Here is a 25,011-nt window from a genome sequence, read left to right on the forward strand (position 1 = left end):
GCTGTCTAAATAAGAAGTGTTTTGGGTGCTATTTCAGGACACCATTTATATCTTTAGCTTGAAGAAATGCAAATATGGCAGTAATACACTTAAAATTATTCTGGCACAGGGATTTTGTCCACTAAAAACTGAAATTGTTCGGCTTCCTATCGGATTTCGTGTTAAGTCTTTGTGTTTTGAACTTCACGAATTCTGAACTCACCCCTCTCGCCTTAGCACGAGTTTTTGTCCGCGCGCGTAATTTCAGGAGATTTTTATTAGCCAATCGTTGCCCAGAATGTGCTCGCGCATACATTTGAACCTCGCTGTTGTAATTTTCCAGATTTTCATCTTTGTTGTACTTTCGTGCTGTGTTCACGATTTTAGGCCAGCCTTGCCGCTGTTTTTGGAGTTTTGAGTCTAGTTTCTTCACCATTTTTAGCCATTGTGATTCGCCGTTTATTGTATGTTCCGGATTACGTGGCTGGTTCATTAAATAGTTCGTACATTTAGAGTCTGAGCCTACAACTCACTGAATACAATTCCCAACATGGTGCCGAGACCCGGGATGCGACTGGTCTAAAGAGTTTACCTTCGACGACTCAAAGGATAGGAAAACATGGCTGACGAAGGGCTGAAAAAGAAGAAAATCCTTAGAGGTCATAAAGGCTGAGTGACAACAACTTTGGAAAAGGTGCAAGCCTTACTCGATCACTTTGAACTCTCTGCGGCAAATCAAGTGAAAACGTATCGGATCGCTCTAACCGAAATATTGGACACTCTTGGTGCCTTACACGACGAAACTCTGACCTTAATCACGGAAGAACATATTAAAGACGAAATCAGCGAAACTGGAATCTTCAGAGAATCTATTCATCAGATGAGAGTGCAAATTTACGAGGCTCTAAACGCAGTACAAGTGGAAAACTCTGGACACACAGATAAGTCAATATCTCATTATCCTTCTAACTCTAACTCTAACTTGCGTACAGAAGGCCTAGGACCCGGGAAGAAAAACCGCCCAAGATTATTCTTAAGAAATTCTATGGGGATCCTATTTCTTTCACTCCATTCTGGGATTCATTCAGAAGTGCTGTCGATGACAATCCTGGTTTATCAGATGTTGATAAATTTCATTACTTGAGAAATTTACTGGAAGGATCTGCCGCAGGAGCTATTCGAGGGCTAACGCTGACAGCAGAAAACTATGGAGTAGCCAAAGATATTTTAAAGAAACGTTTTCGGAAGCCCCAGATAATCATTAATGGTCACATGGAGAGCCTAGTGAAGGTAGCAGCAGTACAGTTGACAATGACTTGAAACGCCTGCTCTTCCTTTATGATCGGGTCGAGGCCCACGTTCAAGCCCTCCAAGCCCTGGGGATACAATGTGAGTCGTATGGGAAAGTCTTGGTTCCCCTTCTTATGGAAAAACTACCCCCAAGCATGCGTCTAATAATCTCGAGAGCTACAGATAAACCCGAATGGGACTTGGATGTTCTGTTAAAGGACTTTGACTCTGAAATCGAAGCAAGGGAACGCTGCGAACCTATTGGAGCAAACCCGTCTGATTCTTTCACTCCCAAGAAACCACTCTCAAGTCAAACGAATAAGGGTAAAGATGTCCCGACCGGCGCAACGCTAACTAATCAGTCTGAGCAACCTTTCAGCTGCACATTCTGTAAGCAGAGTCACCCAAGTGCAAGTTGTGGTACAGTTACCGATATCAGCGCAAGAAGAAATCTATTAAAACAACAGGGTTGTTGCTTTGTTTGTTTACGGCGCAACCACTTGGCGAAAAATTGCTCACCGAAAAAGTGTGTCGTATTTCCTCAGGAAAACATCACATGTCAATCTGTGAAAATGCCAACCGTGGAAGTGGTACCTCAGAAATCCAATCTCAAGGAAGCAGTGTGGTGGCGTCTGATGGAGGCAAACGCAGATCTAATGAGAACAAGTCCTCGACAACCGTTTATAAGGACTCGAACACGTCAATCCTGTTACAAACAGCCATTTCTCATGTCTCGAGGGTTCATCAATTGCATCCTGTGGTGAATATGCGCATCTTATTCGACAGTGGCAGCCAGAGAAGTTACGTATCAGAAGGCGCAAAGGCGAAACTAAATTTACTCCCCAAGAGAAGCTACTTATCAAGACGTTTTGTCAAGATAATGAGCAATTAAAGGAATGTGACGTCGTCGAGTTCTATGTCAGTGAACTGATTGAAAGCTCAAAGGTTCAAATGACTGCCCTTGCAGTCCCTCTCATTTGCAGTCCGTTAAAGGATCAAGCCGTGCAATTTGCACAACAGTCTTTCAGTCATTTGGCTGACCTGAGCTCGCAGATCAGCCAACCGAAGACTGTGGTTCAGAAGTAGATCTATTGATTGGAAACGATTTCTACTGGTCTTTCTTTACTGGAGACATGAAACGGGGGGAATCAGGACCCGTGGCGATGACAACTAGTCTTGGATGGGTGTTGTCTGGACCCATGCCCCACGCACCTGGCTCGGGTTCTGATGTTAATATTGTGACCTGACACACCCTGAGGCTTACCACTTATAGCTGTGATGACCTAGATATCGGTAGAAAAGATGGAGACCCCCTAGTAGAACAAGTAAAGAAGTTCTGGGAGTTAGAAAGTATCGGTGTGTCACCACACGAAGGGACAGTACACAACAAGTTCTTGGACACTATTCGCTGGTGCGATGGTCGTTATGAAGTCTCTCTACCTTGGAAGGAACAACACGCACTGTTACCGGACAACTATGCATTAGCAGTCTCACGCCTGGCCTCTGTTCTAAAGCGTCTGAGAAGAAACCCTGACCTATTCGCGGAGCACAGTCGCATTATTGACGAGCAATCGTCGCAGGAAATAATCTCTGATGTTGATCCCAACGCGCCAGTCCAGGTTGGTCGCCTTCATTACTTGGCACATCATCCAGTTGTACGTGAGCACAAGCAGACAACCAAAGTAAGAATAGTCTATGATGCATCCGCCAAGTCTACTGGTCCATCGTTGAACGACTGTCTGCAGGCAGGTCTTTCACTAACATCTGCCGGAAATACCTGATGTCTTGATGCGATTCAGGTACCACCAAATTGCCTTGGTCGCCGACATCGAAAAGTTCTTTGTGATGGTTCAAGTCGCGAAAGCCGACTGAGACGTTTTACGATTTCCGTGGATAAATGATCTCACTTGTGAAAATCCTGGCACTGCTGTAAAACGTTTCAACCGTGTTATGTTTGGAGTCACCAGTTCTCCCTTTCTGCTGAACGTGACAGTTAGACACCACGTGTGTAATTATGAAGCCGGGGATCCGCAGTTTGTAAACGATTTTCTGATTTCGCTCCACGTAGATGACTTCAATGGGGGTAGGGAGCAAGATAGTGCTCCTGAAGCTCTCCAGCTCTACACAAAGGTCAAGTCTAGAATGAAGGAGGGAGGTTTCAATCTGAGAAAATGGATTTCAAACTCCGAGAAGCTGATACAGTGGATTGACCAAGAAGAAGGAATACTGATCATGGAGGCTTCTACGGAATCTGAAGAAGATAAAACGTACACATAAACTCAGTTTGGAGTAAACAATTCCACCATTTCATGCGAGAGGAAGATTCTGGGTCTGAATTGGGACATTGCGAAGGACACCTTCAATTTGCAAACGAACTGCCGTTAAACAAGTGCTCCGTTCTCAAAGTTGTTGCCAAACTGTATGATCCTCTTGGTTTTATTTCTCCTCTATTCATTACAGTTAAGGATCTGTTTCAAGATTCGTGCAAGTTGAAGATTGGCTGTCGATTGGCTGGGACGAACCTCTCAATGAAGAACTGGCCCTCAGGTACTCAAGTTGGCTATCTGATTTGCTGAAAGTCCAGTGCATTCCAGGTAAATTGTGCTACATACCAAATTCAGAAGAAACCGTGGTCTCTTTTCAGATTCATGGATTTGGAGACAGCTCAGAAGTGGCGTATGCTGCCGTGGTTTATCTGAAAATTGAAACGAGCAAGGGCGCTTGCTCACGACTCGTCATGAGCAAGACAAGGGTCGCACGTCTGGCCAAGCAAACAATTCCAAGACTTGAGCTTCTAGCTGCCTTGATTTTGTCAAGATTGGTTGAGCGTGTCTGTGTTACACTCCCGGTGATCAAGGTTGATGAAGTGTATTGCTGGACCGACCCTATTACAACACTGACTGGATAAAAGGAGTAGGTAGAGAGTACAAACAGTTCGTGGAGAGCAGAGTCAGAGAAATTCGTCAAAATGTGCCGCCTGAATCATGGAGTCACTGCCTTGGGATTGAAAATCCGGCCGACTTGCCTTCTAGAGGAATGAACGCCGAAGCATTGAAACAGTCTGAAACCTGGTGGCATGGTCCTCCTTGGCTGGTTGAAGGAAAAGAGATGTGATCTAAATTTGCGAATACCACTGAACCCTCAGGTGTCTACTGTGATGAAATGCGTGTCAGCGACAGACCGGGGCATTGTACTGGGCTAGTTGTTAACGCTAGAGTGCCAGCCTTATCAAGCGTGTTCCACCAGCAGAAATAAAGTGAGTGAGATTTTTCCGAGTTACAGCATTTGTGCTAAGATTTCTGCATAATAAGTCGCGGCGAAATGGCATGGCAGCAGCTGGACCGATCAGGACAGACGAATATAAGGCTGCAGAAATCTGTGGTTGCGCGAGATGCAACAAGCAGGGGTAGAATCTCCTCGATTCTAGAGCTTGAAGAAACAGTTGGGACTGTATACCGATGGCAATGGTTTGCTCAGATGCAAAGGCAGATTACAAAATGCAACTATTCCATTTAACGCTAAGTATTCCATTCTTCTGCCCACCAATCATTGCCTGACAGCACGGATAATTCATGATTGCCATAAGCGAGTCCTTCATAATGATACAAGAGAGACTCTGGCGGAACTAAGGTCCCGGTTCTGAATTGTAAAAGGGAGACAAGTTGTTCGTAAGGTGCTTTCAAGGTGCGTGATTTGCAAGAGGATCAAAGGGCCAACATTACGCCATCCCACTAACTGCGCCATTACCTCAGTTCCGTGTAGAAGAAAGTTCTGCTTTTACTACCGCTGGAATAGATTTCGCTGGACCATTATTTGTGAGGCGCGCTGCGAAGGGGAAGGGTGACATGGAGAATGTCTACATTGCTCTATACACTTGTGGAAGTAGTAGAGCTGCCCACCTTGACGTTGTACCGGACCTGAGTGCAGAAACTTTCAGTAGAGGTTTCAAACGTTTCATTTGCAGACAAGGAATACCAAGATTGGTCGTGTCGGACAATGCCAAGATTCTTGTCATCTTTTTTTGAGCTGCCGGAAGTGCAGAGTTTTCTTCTAAACCACAAGGTGAAGAGGAAATTTAGTTTAGAACGAGACCCGTGGTGGAGTGATTTCTTTGAGCGCATGGTTCGATGTGTTAAACGCTATCTGAAGAAGAACTTAAAGAATGCCGAGTTGACGTATGAAGAGCTCTTGACTGTCGTCGTAGAAATTGAATGTGTGTTGAGTTCCAGGCCACTCACATACGTATCTTCAATGGATAGAGTGGAACCTCTCACCAACTCTCATTTGTTGACAGGAAGAAGATTACTGTCCATTCCTGATGAATCTATAGTCGTCGAAGAAGAGTCAAGTGATGTTGAAATTCTCACCAGAAGAGAGCGTTATGTAACGTCATTGCTGTCCCACATTTTTGGAGTCGATGGAAACGAGAGTACGTGGTAGAGCTGCAAGAACACCACGGAGCATTAGAGAAGGGAGCTGCCAGCAACTCACCGTCAGTTGAGACAGGTGACATTGTCATTGTGATGGAAGAAGGAAAGTCCAACCGAGGAATGTGGAAGCCTGGAAAGGTTTTAGATGAGTATCCAGGAAACGATGATCTCGTAAGAGGAGCCACGATAGAAGTTGCCTCAATCAATGGCAAGCGGAAGCGTCTTAGGAGACCTCTACAGAAACTGTTTCCGTTAGAAGTTCGCGAAACTAGTGTTGCAGATGCAGAAGAGCCTGCTAGACCAATTGCCTGCACTCCACAGAGACAGAGGGGGCAACCCGCCATTGAAAGAGAAATGAGAAGACGTCACGTCGATCAGTGTCTAAACGAACTGAAGGACTATGATGAACATTGATCGAGGGGGAAAGATGTTTTAAGCTTTACGAACTCTGAACTCACCCCTCTCGCCTTAACACGAGTTTTTGACCGCGTGCGTAATTTCAGGTGATTTTAATTAGCCAATCGTGGCCCAGAATGTGCTCGCGCATACATTTGAACTTCGCTGTCGTAATTTTCCAGATTTTCATCTTTGTTGTATTTTCTTGCCGTGTTGAAGATTTTAGGCCAGCCTTGCCGCTGCTTTTAGGGTTTTGAGTCTAGTTTCTCTCACCATTTTTAGCCATTGTGATTCGCCTTTTATTACATGTTCCGGATTACGTGGCTGGCTCATTAAATAGTTCGTACATTTGGAGTCTGAGCCTACAACTCACTGAATACAATTCCCCACTGGAAAATTTGAACCATTTACAGACTTCAAGAAAGTTCGTTAAATCTCTGTAAAATGTCAACATTTCCTTTGTAAATTACAATGTCTGTAAATTTGCACACTTACAGAGATTTTGTAAAGTCTGTAAATTTTAGTAAATGTTTCGCTTTCAGATCGTATAAAATATCCACGAAATGTTGCTATTTTTCTTGTAAATGTTTTGTAAAATTTACAGAGATTTTATGACATTTAAAGAAATCTCTGTATAATGTCCACTTATCTCTGTAAAAAGGGCAGGAGAAAAAATATCTGTAAAATTGAAAACACAAAATCTCCATATTATGTCTGTAAAATAATATCATAGTTAAAATAATATCATAAAATGTTACTAAAATCTACACAAATAAACTACACACAACGTCACACGGAAAATGAGCCCGCACTTCCTTCCATCCTAGTACTCGTGAAATGAATAATAATCATTGGTACGTACTAGCCACGGGTGCTCGCAAATTTTGGGAAATTACTGAACAAATTGAGATAAGCTTTCAATTCGTGCAAATCATGCTAACCAGAAAAAAAATATGTTTGTTTGATTCCGGGTCGAACGCAGCCCGCAATAACCAATACGAACGCCTTCTTTAAGCATACTTCAAGTTAAAGACAAAATTACGATCTGAATGATCTGGATGATCAGTCAATTCTAAATCTAAGGAGCAAATGCCAATAGGCGGGGATACTAATGGCTTCTGATGACGCCTTTGCTGGTCCACTGTACTTCTTGCCTCACTCACTAGGTCTCGGGACTCCCGCGTTCTGGGCTTGACCACTGGATGGAAAAGGTCTACATTGCCCTATACACTTGTGGAAGTATTAGAGCTGTCCACCTTGACGTTGTACCGGACCTGAGTGAAGAAACTTTCAGTAGAGGTTTCAAACGTTTCATTTGCAGACGAGGAATACCAAGATTGACCACTGGATGGTTGCTGAGGACAGTATGGGACGGCGTGGCTGTTGGAGTGGCAGCGGCGGCGAAAATTGAGGACTTTGCTGGAGAGCTTCTATAGGTCCTCACTTCTGGTAACGATCCGAGCTGTGCTCGAAGAGTGGCGAGGGCAAGCCATGGAAGGTTTACAGAAATTTAAGGATAGGTTTACAATAAGTAATAGCCATGTTGCTAATGAACGAACTCAAAATGGACTCTGAACACGGTTGTTTGAGCTTTTATATGTAGACGTTCGTCTGCTGGTAAGCCAGTAGAAAAGGCTGTACTACTGAACAGCTTAATCCAAGCACGTGTAACATCTTCAACATGAATAGTGCTTTAATGCCTTGCACCAATGCTATGGCTCGTCATAATGCTCTGAAGGTAACAAAGCCCACCATGTTTTAGGTTTAGCTACAATAAAGCTTACAATTTGCTGACCTTTGGAATACAACTGCTCAGTAACTCTTTTGAAAGCGATGCCGCCATGAACGGCTCATTGAGAACGTACATCACGCTCCTACTGGCATGACAGTAAAATCTCATTTTACTCAGTCTCTCTCCAAGTGCGTGCAAACGTTTTCCCTGTGAAAAGCAGTTTTTCTTCACAGTTTAATTGAAGAATTTGATAACCAAGCAAGGGAAAAAAATCCTGTGGTTTAATTGCTGCTTTCTTGACTTCGCTGTTTTCAGAGTGGTTGAAAAACTCTGTGCTGTGTTTACTTTCACCAACAAAACAAAAGGAATCATTCAAATTCAGTAACATGCAAAGGGGTGGCCCTGTATTTTACAGTCTAGCTGCCTGACCATCTTGGGGGAGCACAAATCCTCTCTGAAAATGCATAACTTTGCAAAGCCATAACTTTCCAGACTTTCCCTGGGTAGTCCATCGATAAAATTGATAATCGATAACATTCAATAATAACTGATAAAACTTAGTCAATGATATCAAAAATCGTTAAAAAATCGATTACAGGATTCGTTGTGACTAATCGATAATTATCGATTTTTCACTTAGCGTTGTCAATTTTATTGATAAATATCGAATTTATACATATCGAATTTATACATATCGAATTTATAGATTCTAGCAAAAGATACAAACAAGCAAAAAACCACTCATAACGACTTCCTCAAATGGTTGTCAAAATGAATAAAATGTGCTACGACTTTTCTTAAGTCTCAAAAAACAAACCAATAGTTGAATAATGACAAAAATTCAATGTGCAGAGAACGGCAATGATATTTACTGTCATCCTGCTCATACAGTGGAATCCCTATTTTTCAAACTTCCAAGAGAAACAAGAATTGGTTCAAAAAAACCAGCTAGTTAAAGAAATCGGGGTACATGTAGAATTTGTGTCTGACTGAGTGGAGGGAAATGATTTTAGTTCTAAGAATCGGGAGCTTTGGAAAATCAAGTAATATGAAAAATTACTATTCCCCTCTCCTCTCGCCCCCCCCCCCACCCCCCCCCCCCTCCCCGAGCCCTAAGAGTGAACTTCAAGACTTGAATGTATAGAACTGTGACTTCGACAACCTCGTTCCCAGGACCTTCTCCACTTTTCAAAATGGCAGATGAGAGAATACCCTGGGCAAGGCTGAACTAACACCCTTGCTGATTGGCCCTGAACAGGCTGAATGGTTTAAATACGTCCTAAAGAAATATGGCGAATGTGGCGAGGGGCTAAGCCACAATTAAGATTCCAAGAGATTTAACGTAACCTACACGTATGAACAATATCTCAGATATATCCAGGCTAAATAAAGATAAGACTAGTCTAATATCACAAGGTCTGAAATTATCAACTTCGAAATGAGCAATTCAAATTCAAAAAAACAGGTTCAAGACTATGCTGCGTGTGTAATGTGTTTTAATTTGACCTCATCTGTTTATTGTCTTTTACAAGATTTTCAGTACGCCATTCCTCAACATTGCCGATAGTTAAACGATAACTATTTTGTAAAAAGACATGGAAATTGCATGCTCTATTTTTCTCCAGATTAGAGGAAATGGGTAATCCATAAACAAAGCTTTACAAGACAAAAGATTTGCCTGGCCAAATACCTAATCGGGTCAATCCAATCCTTGTTGTATTTTAAAATTTATAACATACTGACAGTATTGTAGGAAAACAATGTTGATATAAAAAAAAAAAAAAAAAAAAAAAACAGTCGAGCAACCAGAGTAAAACATATTAAAGCTATTAAAACACTCTCTAGTTGAAAATTTTGCTTAAAACGAGCTTTTGGCTGCCAGCCTTCATCCTTAAACGGATGATCAAAAAGATGCCAATCATTGCACATACAACGAAAAGTGTGAAATAATGCAGAATAAAATTGCATATTTAAAGTGGCCACAACAAATGGGAATTTGGATCATTAAAAGATACTAATTTAAAAGAATAGCAGACTGTCTTGGTGGTGGTCTAGAATTATTGTCTGCTTCATTAGTCATGGCACAGTGTACCATGACTCGAGAGTTATTTTGCACACAATAATCGCCTTTGTCAATTACTTAATTAGCATTTATTTATCAAAGCTGATTTGATGATTGTTCAACCATGCATGGTTTGAAAACATTTAAAAGGAGAAATGTTGCAATGCTTGACATTTCTGATAAAATGTTCTTTTTTTCGTGTTTGGAACAAACTTTGTCTACGAGATTTCCTGCAATGACATTACTTGGAGTTATAAATTAAAGGAGAAACAAGCAAATGCCTCCAAAAAACTCTCAAGTCATGGTACACTGCCATGACTAATGAAGCAGACAATATTATTCTCGACCACTACTTAGACAATTATGCAATTCTTTTAAATTTATTTAGTCTCTTTCTATTACCGGTATCCAAATTCCTTTTTGCTGTCACCACTTTAATTATGCATTTTTATTTTGTGTTATTTCGCACTTTTTGCTGTATATATTCATTTATTTGCATCTTTTTGATCATTTGTTAAGGCAGCCGAAAAGTCACTTCAACCTAAATTGATAACCAGAGAAAGTTTTAATAATAGTTTTAAAATATTGATATAGGCTTGAGATTGAATCCTTATCTAATGACGACAATTAACATTTACCTTGAACAGTATTTTCTGCCTCTTTCTCCTTAGACTTTAAGATCAATATGGTGTAATCTTGAAACAACCAGGTTGACAATGAGAATGCACCTACCAATAAAAGATGACGTTATTAATATTAATATAGTGTAAGGAAAATTAAATACAGTTTACTGTGATCCAGACTGAATATATTTCAGCACATGTTGTGTATAGTTCAATTTAATTTATTGACTCTAGCTATGTGGTATATGGTGTACAGGAAATGATGTGGAAGGACTGTTAAGTACAAAAGTGAGAGGTAAAGTCTGCATTGGTATCAGCTAAAGACTATCCTAGGGTTTCCAGGGTTCAAAAAAAAAAAAAACACCTTGGTTATCCATCTTGGCTGTCAGACAAGTAGCTCTCATGCAAATTTTGCTTGCCCTGGGCAAGATTTTATTTTTTTATTTTTTTATTTTTTTACTTAGTTGGCAGATTACTTGCCTCAAGGTCCTATTGGGCAAGTAAGAATGAAAATGTTAACTTCCCCCACAGGAAATTCTACTTGTTCTGAACGGCACTTTTTTCGAGCCCTAGTTTCCACAGCACAAAGCGACTAGGAGTACATACATACTTTATTTAATGTACGTGTTTATTTCTACTTCCCCTCAATGGGATGCTAGTCCACTGCAGGGTTTACAACAGTGATGGAGACATAAGTGACACACAGTGCATGCAGAAGTAATGACGTTTAACAATGTCTTGGCTATCCTGGACATAGCAAAACAAACTAACAAATGTACCGTATAAGGTAAATAAAAGTAAATAATTGGTACAAAATGTGTGGAGTGAGAGGAATTGGCAGGAGAGAACCATAGTGAAGAAATGGGAGTGAGAGCACAGCGTGGTGAGAGAAAGAAAAATCTCCCGCGTTGGTGCTATTTTTCGGCTGTGATCTATAGATCCATTTAATAAATTGAAAATTCTTGCCTTCCTTGATTTTTAATTATCAGCCATTTAGCCGTATTTGTTGCATTGCAGACCCATTCACAACTTTAAAGTCACAACTATATTTAGAAATCACGTGACTAGAAACGAAAGACAGTCATCTAAGGCACAAAATGTCACAGCTTACATTTCTAGGTAGCAGGGAGGTTAAGGAAGGCATGACGGCAACAGCCTAGACTGTTCACAGTCTCTCTATTTACCCACGCACTGAGAACACCACCAAACAAAAGGTTTAAATAAGCAAAACAATAGCTTTGCATGTGCATTATAAATCTTTGTAAATTTCGTAGCCGTCCTCTATAAAACAACAACATGAAATGACCAAAATTCACAATTTTTTGATGACAATGTTGCCCGCATGTAAGAACCTACATTATTTAAAGTCTGGCAAAATAGTCTTGTATATTTTTGCCATACCTACAATAGTTATTGGCATTTTAGGGTGAGTAGGTTCCTATTACATTGTAGGTTCTTAATTTATATGAAGGAGGTATTATAGTTGTTGATTACCAGAAAAATAAATAAACTTTGGTTTGATCCATAAATATACAGTGTTTATTCACAACTGTATCATGATAAGCCTAACACAACTTATTATGCAATGTTGTCTATATAACAAGAGTTCATAAATTTAACCGTAAGAATCTGCTTGATTTCACTAGGCTTAAGACGGGTTCTTACATTCTTGGGTTTTAAAATACAATAATCATGGATTTAGTCCTGATTGTTTCATTCAGTCTCTACATGTTTTGTGTAGACTATATAATTACCGGTATATTGTTGAGTGAGATGGTACAAATCTAAAATGCAGATTCCTACTACTGTGGTCATTATATAGTCTCTTGTCAAACCATTTCCTGTCTGAATATAATCAAAGTTACTTGTTTACACAGATGAGGTTTGTGATGCTGAATATGTGAAGTAAGGCGAATACGTTTAACCATTTCAGTGTCCTACAAAGAGAATAACACAGGGTATAAATGAAAATCATAATTATACTTTATTAATATTATTCTTTTTGTTTTTGATATAACTATAACATTATTATTATCAAAATTATAATTACCCCATTGTTAAATATACCACATGCACCACCTCACCCTTGCAGTAAATTGAACCACACTTTATTCCCAGATATTGCATCCTTTGCTCTTTATTTGTTATAAAGATGTACCCAATATCACGAACATTATAGGTGCTCCATTTCCAGCAAATTGCCATGGATATCTTGTCAATGAAATGTATAAAAGCTCATAAATTATATCAAAAGTCAATTAAAAGACCTGCATTTAGCGACAGAAAGTCCCAGGATTTATTTCCACATCATTAGCAGTAAAGTAAAGTCATAAACGTAGCGTAAAAATACCGAAAGTTATTTATTACAAGTGGAACATTCTTTAAACCTAATGTTGGAAGAATTGGAAGATATATCTTATCGCTGCCATGTAAAAAGATAAGGCGACTTGAAACAGTGTGAAACACAACTTCCCTCTCACAGCATTTCCTTTTTTGGGCTTTCGTTATCATAATTTCACGGTAGAGAATAAACTATGATATGACGGTTTATATGAAAATTTAAGCAAAATAAAGATTTCAGACAGCTCACCTTTTTGATCCTGCCAAGAAACTGCTGTTACCATGGTTTCCTTCCAATCTGGTTCCGGGTCTCAACAGCTGTGACGCACCTTTTCGATGATCTTGAGTTAATCTCAATTTCCACATCAATTTTGTAGTTTGTGAATCGGATGAGTTTGTTAGCAAGCTCAGATTTATCGGATAAGGTAAAGCCGCTCAAGACATCTCCGGTCTGTTTTTAACTGCTATGAATAAAACGTACTTTGCCACAAACTTTGCCAACACTAACCTCGAATTTGTTGCCAGGCTTCTTCTTTGGTGCCATGTGCCTAGTTCTCAGTGCTCTTCGCTTCGAGGGGATAAATCGATCAAGAAATCCTCGGAACTCCGACATAGGGCGAGAGCTCGGCGACTGCCAGGGCGACAACCGAGGATTACGCGATAACGAATGACATCATCGCCCCAAAATTTTCTCATTCTTCTCAGTAATTTGCATAACTTTTAAATAGTTCTTGCATCATAAAAGTTTGGTCTTTACATTTCTTTTGGGTTATAGTAGTAATTTCGTGGAAAAACCGCAGATTTTCAACGTTCCCCCAATATGCATCTCCTAACGTGTAGAATCGGTGGCCAGAAGGCCAAATAAGTTAAAATATACAAACAAATTTTCATAGACAAGACATTTCCAAACACTTCTTATGCAGACAATTTCTGCATGACTGACGGTCTGTTTGCGTTTTGTATGCATAATCTTCTAGCAAGTTTTAAACTTTCGCAAATGGCTAAAAAATGAAAGCCTATCAACATAGCTGGAGAGAACGCGCTTATCATCGTTAGTAAAATACATGTAGCCTAGTTTAAGAGATGTGTCTTGCAAAATAGCATATAAATAGTTCTACAAAGCCGGGAAAATTTACAACGTGTCTATGCCGGGGGCATAAAGCGCTTGAAATTTCATAACTTTGCGAATTTGCACTAACTTTGAAATTTTACTAGGAAAGACTCACAAACTTGGCTAATAATAATAATAATAATAATAATAATAATAATAATAATAATAATAATAATAATAATAATAATAATAAGAGGGAGCTACGGATGCAAAGACCAACTCCTGATAAACAAGATGATTCTGGAGGACTGTAAGACCAAGAAAAAGAACCTATCCACAGCCTGGATAGACTATAAGAAAGCATTTGATAGTGTACCTCACACGTGGATAATAAAATGCATGGAAATCTATAAGATCTGCCCTGTGACTGTCAACTTTATCGCAGAAAGCATGAAATGTTGGAAGACAACGTTACACCTCAACCACGCTGAAGGGTCAATAACATCAAGACCTATCAATATCAAAAGTGGAATCTTTCAAGGAGACTCTCTCTCTCCACTCCTGTTCTGTCTTGCCCTTGCTCCACTGAGCTCATTACTAAAGGCAACCGCTTATGGATATGAAGCCCAGGGTAGAACAATCAGCCACCTCTTTTATATGGACGACCTAAAAACATATGCAAAAAGTGACAGCCAGCAAACCGGCCTACTCAATATTGTAAAGACATTCAGCAATGATATCAAGATGGAATTCGGGCTGGACAAATGCGCTAAAGCCACATTCAAAAGAGGAAAGCTGACAGAAACTTCCGATTTACAACTTGACATTGACACCTGTATCAAGGAACTAGACCAAGAGAACACATATAAATACCTTGGCGTGGATGAAGGTGATGGTATACAGCATGCCAAGATGAAAGAAAGAGTGAGGAAGGAATACTACCGCAGAGTGAGGATGGTCCTAAAAACGGAGCTCAATGCTGCCAATAGATTTGAGGCAATCAACACCTTAGCTATCCCAGTGGTGACCTACAGTTTTAACATAATCGACTGGAAGATGAGTGAAATCAAGAGGTTAGACACCAAAACAAGAAAACTACTCACCCTATCAAAAATGCATCACACAAAAGCAGATGTAGACAGACTCTACCTCCCAGGAAATGCTGGTGGTAGGGGTCTTATCCAATTAGAAGCCTCCTACAAAACAACCACGATAGGGCTCGATACATACCTAAAGAACACTGATGATGCCCTAATCGAACTAGTGCAAGAACATGATGGCAGAAAGAAATTGTACTCTATACAAAGGCAAGCAGAACAATTCAAACAAGAACTAGACCTAACAATACCAGATAAACAAGCAGAAGAAACAACCACCAAATATGCAAAGAGAACCAAACAAATGGCACGAAATAAGACCCAAGAAAAATTAACAAAGCAGTGGGAGAACAAAGCCCTACATGGAAGATACCCAAAGAGAATAAAGGAGGCAGATGTTGACCACCACAAAACCAACCAGTGGCTCAAAAGCAGTGGACTTAAGGCAGAAATGGAAGGATTCATAATCGCAGCCCAAGACCAAAGCCTAGCTACCAGATCATACCACGCCAGCATTATCAAAGACGGTACTAGCCCCCTATGCAGGATGTGTAACAAATACGACGAAACAATTGACCATATCGTGTCTGGGTGTCCTGAACTTGCGAAAACAGAATATACCCACAGACACGATAAAGCAGCCGCGTATATACATTGGAAAGTCTGTCACAACTATAATATAAAGACATCAGAAAAGTGGTATGACCATGAGCCGCAAACAGTTACCGAAAACGAGGATGTCACGATATTATGGGACATGCCAATACACACAGACAGGAAAATAACAGCCAACAGACCCGATATAGTGATTAAAGACCACAAAACGAAAACCTGTAAATTTATTGTCATGGCAGTACCATCAGACAGAAACACATCCGTGAAAGTCAGTGAAAAACTATCCAAATATAAGGACTTGGAAATCGAAACAAGCGGAATGTGGGGCATGAGAACGGAAACGATACCAGTTATCATTGGAGCACTTGGAGCTATCAAAAGGGGACTAGAAACTTATCTTGGAAGAATTCCCGGCCAATTAAGCATCAGTGAACTACAAAAGATAACCTTGCTAGGTACAGCGCACATTTTGAGGAGGGTGCTATCAAGCTAAAAACTGGCTATCCCCTAGTGCCCCAGGACCATGGTTTGGTCTCGGCCCTAAGGACTCTAAGCAAACATTACGTGAGGACGATAATAATAATAATAATAATAATAATAATAATAATAATAATAATAATAATAATAATAATAATGAAATATTTATATAGCGCCGATCCACTATTTGTCCATGGCGCTTTACATAAAATAAAAAAAAATATTTAAAAAGCTAAAAAAGGGGAGGGAAAGAAAAAAAAAATAATAATAATAATCTAAAAAGTTACTCATGTTCTTTTCAGCAGTATCGACAGATTATGGCCATTATTAAAACTCAGAATACAGAAAACAGTCTGGAATGGTCTCATAGCCTGAACATGGAGCGCTACATCGCTTGATTTCCCCTTGTCCTAATTTTATAACAAAATACTACGTCTTATGAAGTGATGAAAGACAACGCATTTCGTAAACTGTGTATTATAAGTTCCTTGCTAGAATACGGAGCTGGAAAAGTTTTTAAACGGGGATGGAACCAGAAATTGCAGACTTGATTGACACTGCATATTTACATCCGCTCACTGAAATACTGTCTGGTCGCATTTCTGGCGTTGCTAACCAATATACACCCTAGTTAAAAGCAACAGAGATTAACGCCCAGTTCAGACGTCTTGCTTCTGTCGTGCCGAACTAAATAGCAATTAGGTTTGACTGTAGCACGGCTGGAAAACAACTCTGATTCAGACGTCGTGCCAGAGTCGAACCAAATTCTGGATATTCTGATGCCTCGTAGCAATTCTCCTCCTAACTCCCCGTGGGAACGTAATCTCGCCAAAATACATTAATATAATTTATGAATTTTGTTTAGCGCGGCAGAAGCACGACGTTTGAATCACTGCCGTGCCAGAGTCGTGTAGCACGGCAGAACTTGTCGAACTTAATTGCTTGCCGAACTTAATTTAAAAGTTTGATTCAGACGCCGTGCTTCTGCCGTGCTTTTGTCGAACTTAATTCCTGAATTTAGTTCGGCACGGCAAAAGCACGACGTCTGAACTGGGCCTAAAAGACTCATACAAACAAACGTAAAGAACTAATTACCTAACAACGAAGTGCCTTCCTTTGGGAATACGGATTCGGGAATACAAGATAGTTGAAGACGCTACAACCTTCCGCGGTTCCGCCACACCTTCACTGCACTATCGACATCAACTGGATCTTGTTATGCCTCCCAACGTCCTTAAACTCGTCAACGTTTTCTGATTGGTGGAGAACGTGTCATGTGTAAATGGGTTAAAAAAAACTCGCAATAAATTTGTTAGCCTGGGTATATACGCGTGTTGGCGGTATTTTGAGCTCGAGTGCTTTTCGTGTTAAACATGGCGGCTCCGCCACCACCCCCCCCCCCTCCCCTTTGGGGAAATGCCATATAAAGAGGACGGGCGTGCTCGTCTGAATTTTTGAAAAGGATTCCTGAGAGGTACTAAGATGCTGTTTTGTGGGCGTGGCTTGAATTTTTTTTTTTTCACCCTATGGCCTAGCCTGAATTGTCAGTCATCTCCCATCCTCGGCCTAATTCCCCGGGATTAGGCTGAGGGGGGGGGGGGGGGGAGATGACTGACAAATATCCCTAAATTTTCTAAATATCTTAATATTTTATAAATATACCAAGAAATATCCGGAGGTCTGCCTTGCGTGGTTCAAAGAGGTAAACTTACGTCTCTCATAAAGTGACGAAACCTTTTTCTGTAACTGATTTTTTTTTCTTTTTCACAAAAAAGACAGGGAGCCCTCGCCACCGTTTAGAATATTAATAAGAGATCAACCTACGTTATCGCGCGTGTTTTGTGTTCTGTGGCGGCCATTTTGAATTTTTAATACGCGGTCTGCTGGTGCGAAGACTGGAGCCGAAATTACGGAAATTGCTCGGAGCCTGCTCGGAGCTTGTTATCTTCGGTGAACGATCGGATCCTCCAAGAATTTGCGAATTTTCCCGTCCGTTCTAGGCTACTAAAATTTCGGTTCCAGACCTCACACTAGTAAACCGCGTATTTACTAGTAGCAATCAGAGATTAGTGAAGTGCGTTCGGTACCCGGGGGAAGGAAGGGGGTACTCTAGGGATTTGTGAATAGGTGTGTTGCCAGGAACACATCTATGATTCAGTTAGTATTTGGACATCTGATTGTAGGCTTGGTACCAATACCTTCCCTGTTAATATTTCATACTAAATAATATTCCATACTATGTTTAATAAAAAATCAGTAACTCAATTCTTTTTATATCAAGATCCCAGACTAATTTGCCAGATCCTGATTCCTATACCCAAAATAGACTCCTGGAAAAGCATACCCTTGACAGCAGCGCATACCAAAGCCCATTTATGTCATTCCCCTTCCAGGGTTTTCCAAGTTGTGTATTTTTCGGGCTATTGTCTAACTTTTGTGTCCTTTATTGGCATCAAATGTCACATTACTCTAGCAGGCGCATCGTTTAGTAAGGTTAAGTACTGTGTATAACTATAGAAAAGAATAACAGTGCATTAAACTTTATATTTCCAAATATGAGCGTTTTTAACTAAAGTTTACATGCTAGCTTACACCCGGCTTACATAAATTAAGAGCCTATTGAGCTGACATGCTTGCGCAGTGAAATCAGTCAAATTCTTAATTCCATGAGCGGTGTGCATTTTCATTTCCTTTTCGACGTTTGTTGCACTACATAGGAATATTTGCTGTTTTTCCCAAGGTCAATGAAGTTGTGTTGATTTATTCGAGCTATTACGTTCGAGCCTTGCAACTTTATTCTCACAGAGAAGTAGAATCGCCGAGAAAAGCAGCTGACTCCTGAAGGACGACACAGATCACAAATCGATATGTTACCCACGCAGTTTCGGAGAAAATACGGCACTACACAGCTTTCTGGTGCTTAGATAGGTACCCTTAGGCATTTTAGCATGTAACAGTTCGAATAAATCAACAAAACTTCACTAACCTTGGGGAAAACTGCCACGATTCCTACGTAGGACAACGAACGAAGAAAAGCACATGGAAATGCACGGGTAGTGCTTTCATGTAAAACCTCACTATTATTCAAAGTGAGGCATCACATCAGACCGAGGCCATGTGTGCCACATAGCCAGTCCAAGACGGCGTCCAAAAAGCTACGGGTGCTCGCACATTTTGGGAAATCACTGAAAAAATTGAGATAAGCTTTCAATTCGTGCAAATCATACTAACAAGAAAAAATATATCTGTTTGATTACGCGCGTAGAAACAAAGTCCGTTGATCGATCGATGGCCGATTGTATTTAAAAAATTAATCAACCTTCCACGGCTTTTACCTGTAGAGTGTACGAAACGCCTTTTAAACCTTTTTATTAAGCATTTGCGTAGTCAAAGAGCCATTGAGTCTAAATATATTTGTTGAATTACGCACGTCGAAGTGTTGTTCACTCCCATAGCAACAGAAAAATTGATTCTTTATGGTTCCGACCATTTATTGCTTTTCGAAATCGTATGAAAAATCTTCGGGCGAACTAACTTTTGGTCGGGGAGAATCGACTTTTTTAGCAGCGACACGACTTTGAGTTGGGGCGAAGCGGTTCGGGGCAAAACGGACGTGGAGCGAAACGACCTGTTATCATGCAAAGAACGCCCGTGGGCAAACTTAACAAAAAGGTCGTTCTGGTATACCAGGATCTGGTATGCCCTCTGATTGGTTAATTTTGACAGGATATGTCAATATTGGAGCGTTACTTGCACAAATGAGAAATGCGATATGGCGGTCAGTGTAAAATGGAATTGACGGGCCTACACGACTTATACGGTCCGCAGCATTTATACATTTACCGTTTTCTTCTCGGTCTCTCGACCTTTCTTTCTTTCAAGCGTGTTTACGACGGGCTCTTTATGTTGTGTTATTAGGGCCCGGTTGTTTGATTAGAAGTATATACAAGTACAATAAGTTGCTTCTTTTCACGGCTAAGTTGGCGTAAGTACCTTTTGTTAAATTTGCCCGAGGGCGTTCCTTCGCTTTCTCTCGCCGCGCTTCTCCCCTATTTTTCCACTCGCCGTTCTTTGCGATGCACCCCAACTGACCAGAGTTTGGTCCCCTCAGATTTGTGGTCAATTGATGATACATGGCTCCGGGGTTTTATGGCGGATAATTTACATAGTCCCTGGGCCAAAATATGCTTTCTTTTTGATGCCCCGAGTATGTCAAGTTATAGAGATTTTATGGTGCCCCGAGTATGCCAATTTACAGAGATTTTGCAGAGATTCTATGGTGCCCCGAGTATGTCAATTTACAGAGATTTTATGGTGCCCCGAGTATGTCAGTTTACAAAGATTTTATGGTGCCCCGAGTATGTCAATTTACAGAAATTTTGCAGAGATTTTATGGTGCCCCGAGTATGTCAATTTACAGAGATTTTACGGTAACCCGAGTATGTCAATTTACAGAGATTTTGCAGAGATTTTATGGTGCCCCAAGTATGTCAATTTACAGAGATTTTACGGTGCCCCGAGTATGTCAATCTACACAGATTTTATGGTGCTCCGAGTATGTCAATTTACAGAGATTTTACTGTGCCCCGAGTATGTCAATTTACAGAGATTTTATGGTGCCCCGAGTATGTCAATTTACAGAGATTTTGTGGTGTCCCGACTATATATCAATTTACAGAAATTTTGCAGAGATTTTATGGTGCCCCGAGTATGTCAATTTACAGAGAGTTTGCAGAGATTCTATGGTGCCCCGAGTATGTTAATTTACAGAGATTTTATATGGTACCTCAAATATGTCAATTTACAGAGATTTTGCAGAGATTCTATGGTGCGCCGAGTATATCAATTTACAGAGATTTTACGGTTCCCCGAGTATGTCAATTTACAGAGATTTTACACGATAAAGCAAAACTTGTAAAATCTTTTAAGTGGTAACTTTAGAAACATTCTTAGAAGATTTTGTTAAGTCTGTAAATTATGAGTGGCATACGCTTATTCTTGCTGCTACAATTTACAAACATTTTACAAACATTTTGAAATGAACAGAACTAAAAACTAAAGAAAATGTTTGTAAAATAAATTTACTGACATTCTGTTTTTTAGTATAATAAGTACCAAGTCTGTAAATTCAGGATCAACAAACATTTCATAAAGTCTGTAAATGGGTCAAATTTTTCAGTGTCCCAACACTTTGCCCTAATGACAGAAGGAAAGTCTATTTTCAATTAAGGTTACTTCAAACCTTCGCGGGGCTATATTGGTCGATTTTTTTTGGTCAAGAAAATTGATGTCCGCGAAGCACAAGTTTGCATACTGTGAACGCTAGGAGTTCTGTTATTTCATTGGCTCGCGGCTTTCAAGTTGACACATTCCTCTGTGAAGGCGTGATATATGTTTATAAATCTTTAGAAGGGTAAAACTCGCACTCGTTTTTCGAGAGAATCCCTTCTCTTTAAATGAATTAATAGGGTATGCAGATTTGACGGATCCAAAACAAAACATAATTTTATCGCATTTTACATTTTATAACCTTTCTGTTGATATATAGTTTGTGGGGGTTCCTTGAAAACAGCGCGCGCACGATTTTTTTTTTTCTGGAGGACTCTCGCGAAGGTTTGAAGTAACCTTAAAAGAGATTGCTTAAATTTTCACCAAAATGCAATCAAAAATCTTGAGTTAAGACATGTTCTTTACCATGCTAATTTCTTTCAAAACAAATGTGATGGCTTTAGCCAAATCAACAAGAGAACCATTCACCATTGATTTAAGTTTACACGGTACAGGCAGCCTACTTCTAGAGAAACTTAAAGAGAAATAAACAGTGAGAAAGATTTTCTAAAGCAACGCATTGGCATGTGTACATTGCACATTTCCGCTTGATCAATTCGTGTTTAAAATTTGGTGTTTCAAAGCAAATTAACATAGCAAACTAATGTCTATGGCCAGCTGGCTTGAGCTTTCACAGTTGCTGTGATATCTCACTTTTTTACCGACTTAATTAAGTGTAGATGTAGATGTAGATGTAAAATGCAAAGCGCTTATGAATATTTTATATAATTAGCGCTATATAAATTTAATTATTACTATTATTATTATAATGCATTGTGGAAATTTTAGAGAGAATTTTCTACGATTTGACGACAATAAAATTCAGCACAAGCTTTCTTTGTAAAACTAATCTGGCATCGAAAGTCATTTAAATTCTTTCGCCCAACAAAACTTGAAAATGAGAGCTTTAACAAATCTCTGTTTGTGAAGTCTTACATACGAAATCCTTCTGTTCGAAAAACGTTATAAAGGTAATGGTTTTTTTCTGAGCTTCAATAAAGTAAGTTTTATCATATATTGGTAGCCTCTGACGAATTATTTCAGTCGGCCCTGGTTCTGGTTTTGCTCGAACGCTCGTCGCTGAATCGTCAATTGAACTCTTCAAGAAACAGCCGCTCGAAGGAAAGACTGCATCGTGCACAAATATACGCTTGTAACATTTTCCTTTAGGCCTCAGTCTTCTGTTCATTTCAGCTGATTATACGAAATAACGAAAGTGACAGAGATCGTTGTTAAAAGCTATTCACGTGTCCAAGTTCAGGAAAACGTAACCCACAAACCTGCTATTGAATAAGCGCATCTCAAACAGCTCAAAGCCAGGGGTTTTTTTTTCACTTTCTTCTCCACTCTCGCTTTTGTTCTTTTCTTTTGCCGAAGAGGCTGTGAAGGACAAATAGTTCAGCCACCAAAACCTTCAACCATGTGCAGTTTGTTTTCAATTCTTCGGAAAACTGATCGAAATATAAGCTTAACCAATTTTTGAGAATCGCTTTTACCGACTGCAATTTTCGTTTGTTGTCAGCTTGATATGTACATGTAGGTTAACTGAGCTGTTGGAAATTGTTTGTTTGCACCAGAAACTATTTACTCGCCGCGATCCAAGAATAATTTTGATGTGTCGCTTTGATTGATTTTTGAATGAACATTTTCGCACGGTTTATCGCGCCTTTGACTTCATGTAAGCCAGACGAGATTAAATATATATTATCTCAAAGGCCTCAATGTTATAAAAGAAATGGTGAGCGTGTAGTGTGTAACTATCGAGTTATGGATGCACTTGGGAGGATTGCTGAGCACTCAAGAAGCTAGAGTCACTATCGCCTCGTGCGACTCTTACGCTTCTTTCGCACTTAGCAACCTCCCGCGTGTATCCATAACGCGATATAGTTGCACGCTGCACGCTTACCATTTCTTAATTACTCAGCTTTTGTGAGTTATCTTAAATGAAATACGTTCTAAGCCATCTCAAGTTTGTTCAATTCCCTTTCCAACTCGGACCTTCTGGAACAAGTGATGGCAAAAAAAGGTAAGTTTGCTCATTTCGAAGCTACCTCTAAATTTTCGAGCGTTTTTTTTTTTTTCAGTTTTCAATTGTTTCTTCCAAACCTCGATACCTTAGGCGAGAAAAAAAAAAAAAAACTTACGGACTCTTGTAAGTATTGGCTTAATATATTATTTTCCAAGAAAAAATAGCATTTATTGTAGTAATTTCAAGCTGACAGAAAAAGGGAGTGTGACAGCAGGTGTTGTCAATTTAAATGCTTAAGACAAGTAAGAGGCTCACGTATGCGGCTGATGATGAAGTTCTTGATTCTGAGGATTAGATTTCGGGTGGGCAACTAAAAAAAAAATTCCTGCACAGCAAAAACTGTTAAGGGGAGCCATGGGGAAAAAATCTAGCGAGTGCTTTTTACTATGCAGGTCCCATGTTTGACAAGCTATTGCCACAGAAAAAAAACTCACGCAAAACCAAAAGGTGAAAAACAAATTTCATGCTCCAGAAAGTTGCCTAACCTCGATGCCCCAGCCCCCTTCCTCTTCAAAAAATCTCTGGTCTGTCCCTTAGCTTTGGCAATTCACTTGGCAGCGGAGAAGGAAACTGTTAAGAGTTCCAAGGTATGTAGCGAATCTGCATCAAATGGAATAAAGAGACTCGTTGAACGTTTGCTTAAGGCGTTTATCCTTCGATATGCAATGTCGATGGAGATCAGCTTGCAAGGATAAGAGTGGTGAATTTATGCAAATTCTACTCATATAGAAACCTTCAAACCTTCCACAGGTTCACACTCTTTTAAGGTCTTTAAATGGTGACAAAAAAATCACCTAACCGATAAGTATAGGCAAACATGCAGTCATTGCAAAAAAAAAAAAAAAAAATGCTTTATTTCTTAACTTTGTTACACGGTTATAGCAATACCTATCATCGATAACCGGCTGCAAATTCAAAATAATGTGAATTTACATTATTGATGTTTGAATGCATGTAAGTCTTTACCAAAAACATTGAATGCGATATGATAAAAGAATCGGTAAAGGCCGGGATAGGCTGCTGAAAAACTGACATTTCCCTATTCATAAATAGGCCTACAACGGTGCGCTTTCATCATCGCAAACTGTAAACTAAACCAGTTTTCTTTTTAATGCGGAATATTTCATTAAATGTTTATGTATCAAACAACGTTTAAACATTTGGCCGATGGGCTGATCTAGGAGTTTAAAGGGATTTAGTTGTTGATTTATTTTCTACCACTGCGGGCTTTGCTTCCATTAATTTATCTTATCAATAATTAAAGAATATTCTTCGCTTCAAACCTGGTTTCATTAAGAGGCACAAGTAAGGCATTTTGTAAGTCCAAAGAAACCGCGGGAAAATTTCGACAAGAGCAGAGGAGTCACAAAGTTGCTTCCTTATGCTTGGATTAAGCCCTACCTCACGGTAAGATAAGGGCTCTTGTTTTAGAGCGCGTCTCTGAATCTGTTCGAAGGTTTTGAATATAAAGCCTAAATGCATTATTTGCTTTTCACTTGACGGTCAGCTGACGGTGTTTTTTCGCCTTACACTCTTTTCTATATAGGAACATTGTTTTTTTT

General features: G+C 39.8%; 2 protein-coding genes and 2 pseudogenes across 5 annotated transcripts in view; 3 read left to right on the forward strand and 1 right to left on the reverse strand.

Moving 5' to 3' along the window:
* LOC149096059 (somatostatin receptor type 5-like) overlaps positions 1 to 11,819 on the reverse strand; it is a 57,200-nt gene extending 45,381 nt beyond the window's left edge. For all 4 annotated transcript variants that reach the window (XM_089281311.1, XM_089281310.1, XM_089281308.1 and 1 more), the window contains exon 1: positions 10,528 to 11,819. The gene's annotated coding sequence lies outside the window, so the exon portion shown is untranslated. The remainder of the gene's footprint in view (positions 1 to 10,527) is intronic.
* Positions 365 to 1,495, forward strand: LOC149096064 (uncharacterized; annotated as a pseudogene).
* On the forward strand, positions 1,826 to 4,177 carry LOC149096065 (uncharacterized; annotated as a pseudogene).
* A 2,489-nt stretch (positions 11,820 to 14,308) lies between the features above and the next one.
* On the forward strand, positions 14,309 to 16,358 carry LOC149096066 (uncharacterized). Its single transcript, XM_089281497.1, has one exon. It carries the CDS (start codon positions 14,354 to 14,356, stop codon positions 16,106 to 16,108), a length of 1,755 nt encoding a protein of 584 aa, XP_089137623.1. The 5' UTR covers positions 14,309 to 14,353; the 3' UTR covers positions 16,109 to 16,358.
* The last annotated feature ends 8,653 nt before the right edge of the window (positions 16,359 to 25,011 follow it).

Source organism: Orbicella faveolata, unplaced genomic scaffold (assembly GCF_042242905.1).
Source record: "Orbicella faveolata isolate gen_17 unplaced genomic scaffold, um_ofav_v1 contig_48, whole genome shotgun sequence".
Lineage (NCBI taxonomy): Eukaryota > Metazoa > Cnidaria > Anthozoa > Scleractinia > Merulinidae > Orbicella > Orbicella faveolata.

Bases quoted from the DNA above. Each gene is read 5' to 3' on its own strand.
- LOC149096066 (XM_089281497.1), top strand. From the start codon at position 14,354: ATGAAATGTTGGAAGACAACGTTACACCTCAACCACGCTGAAGGGTCA.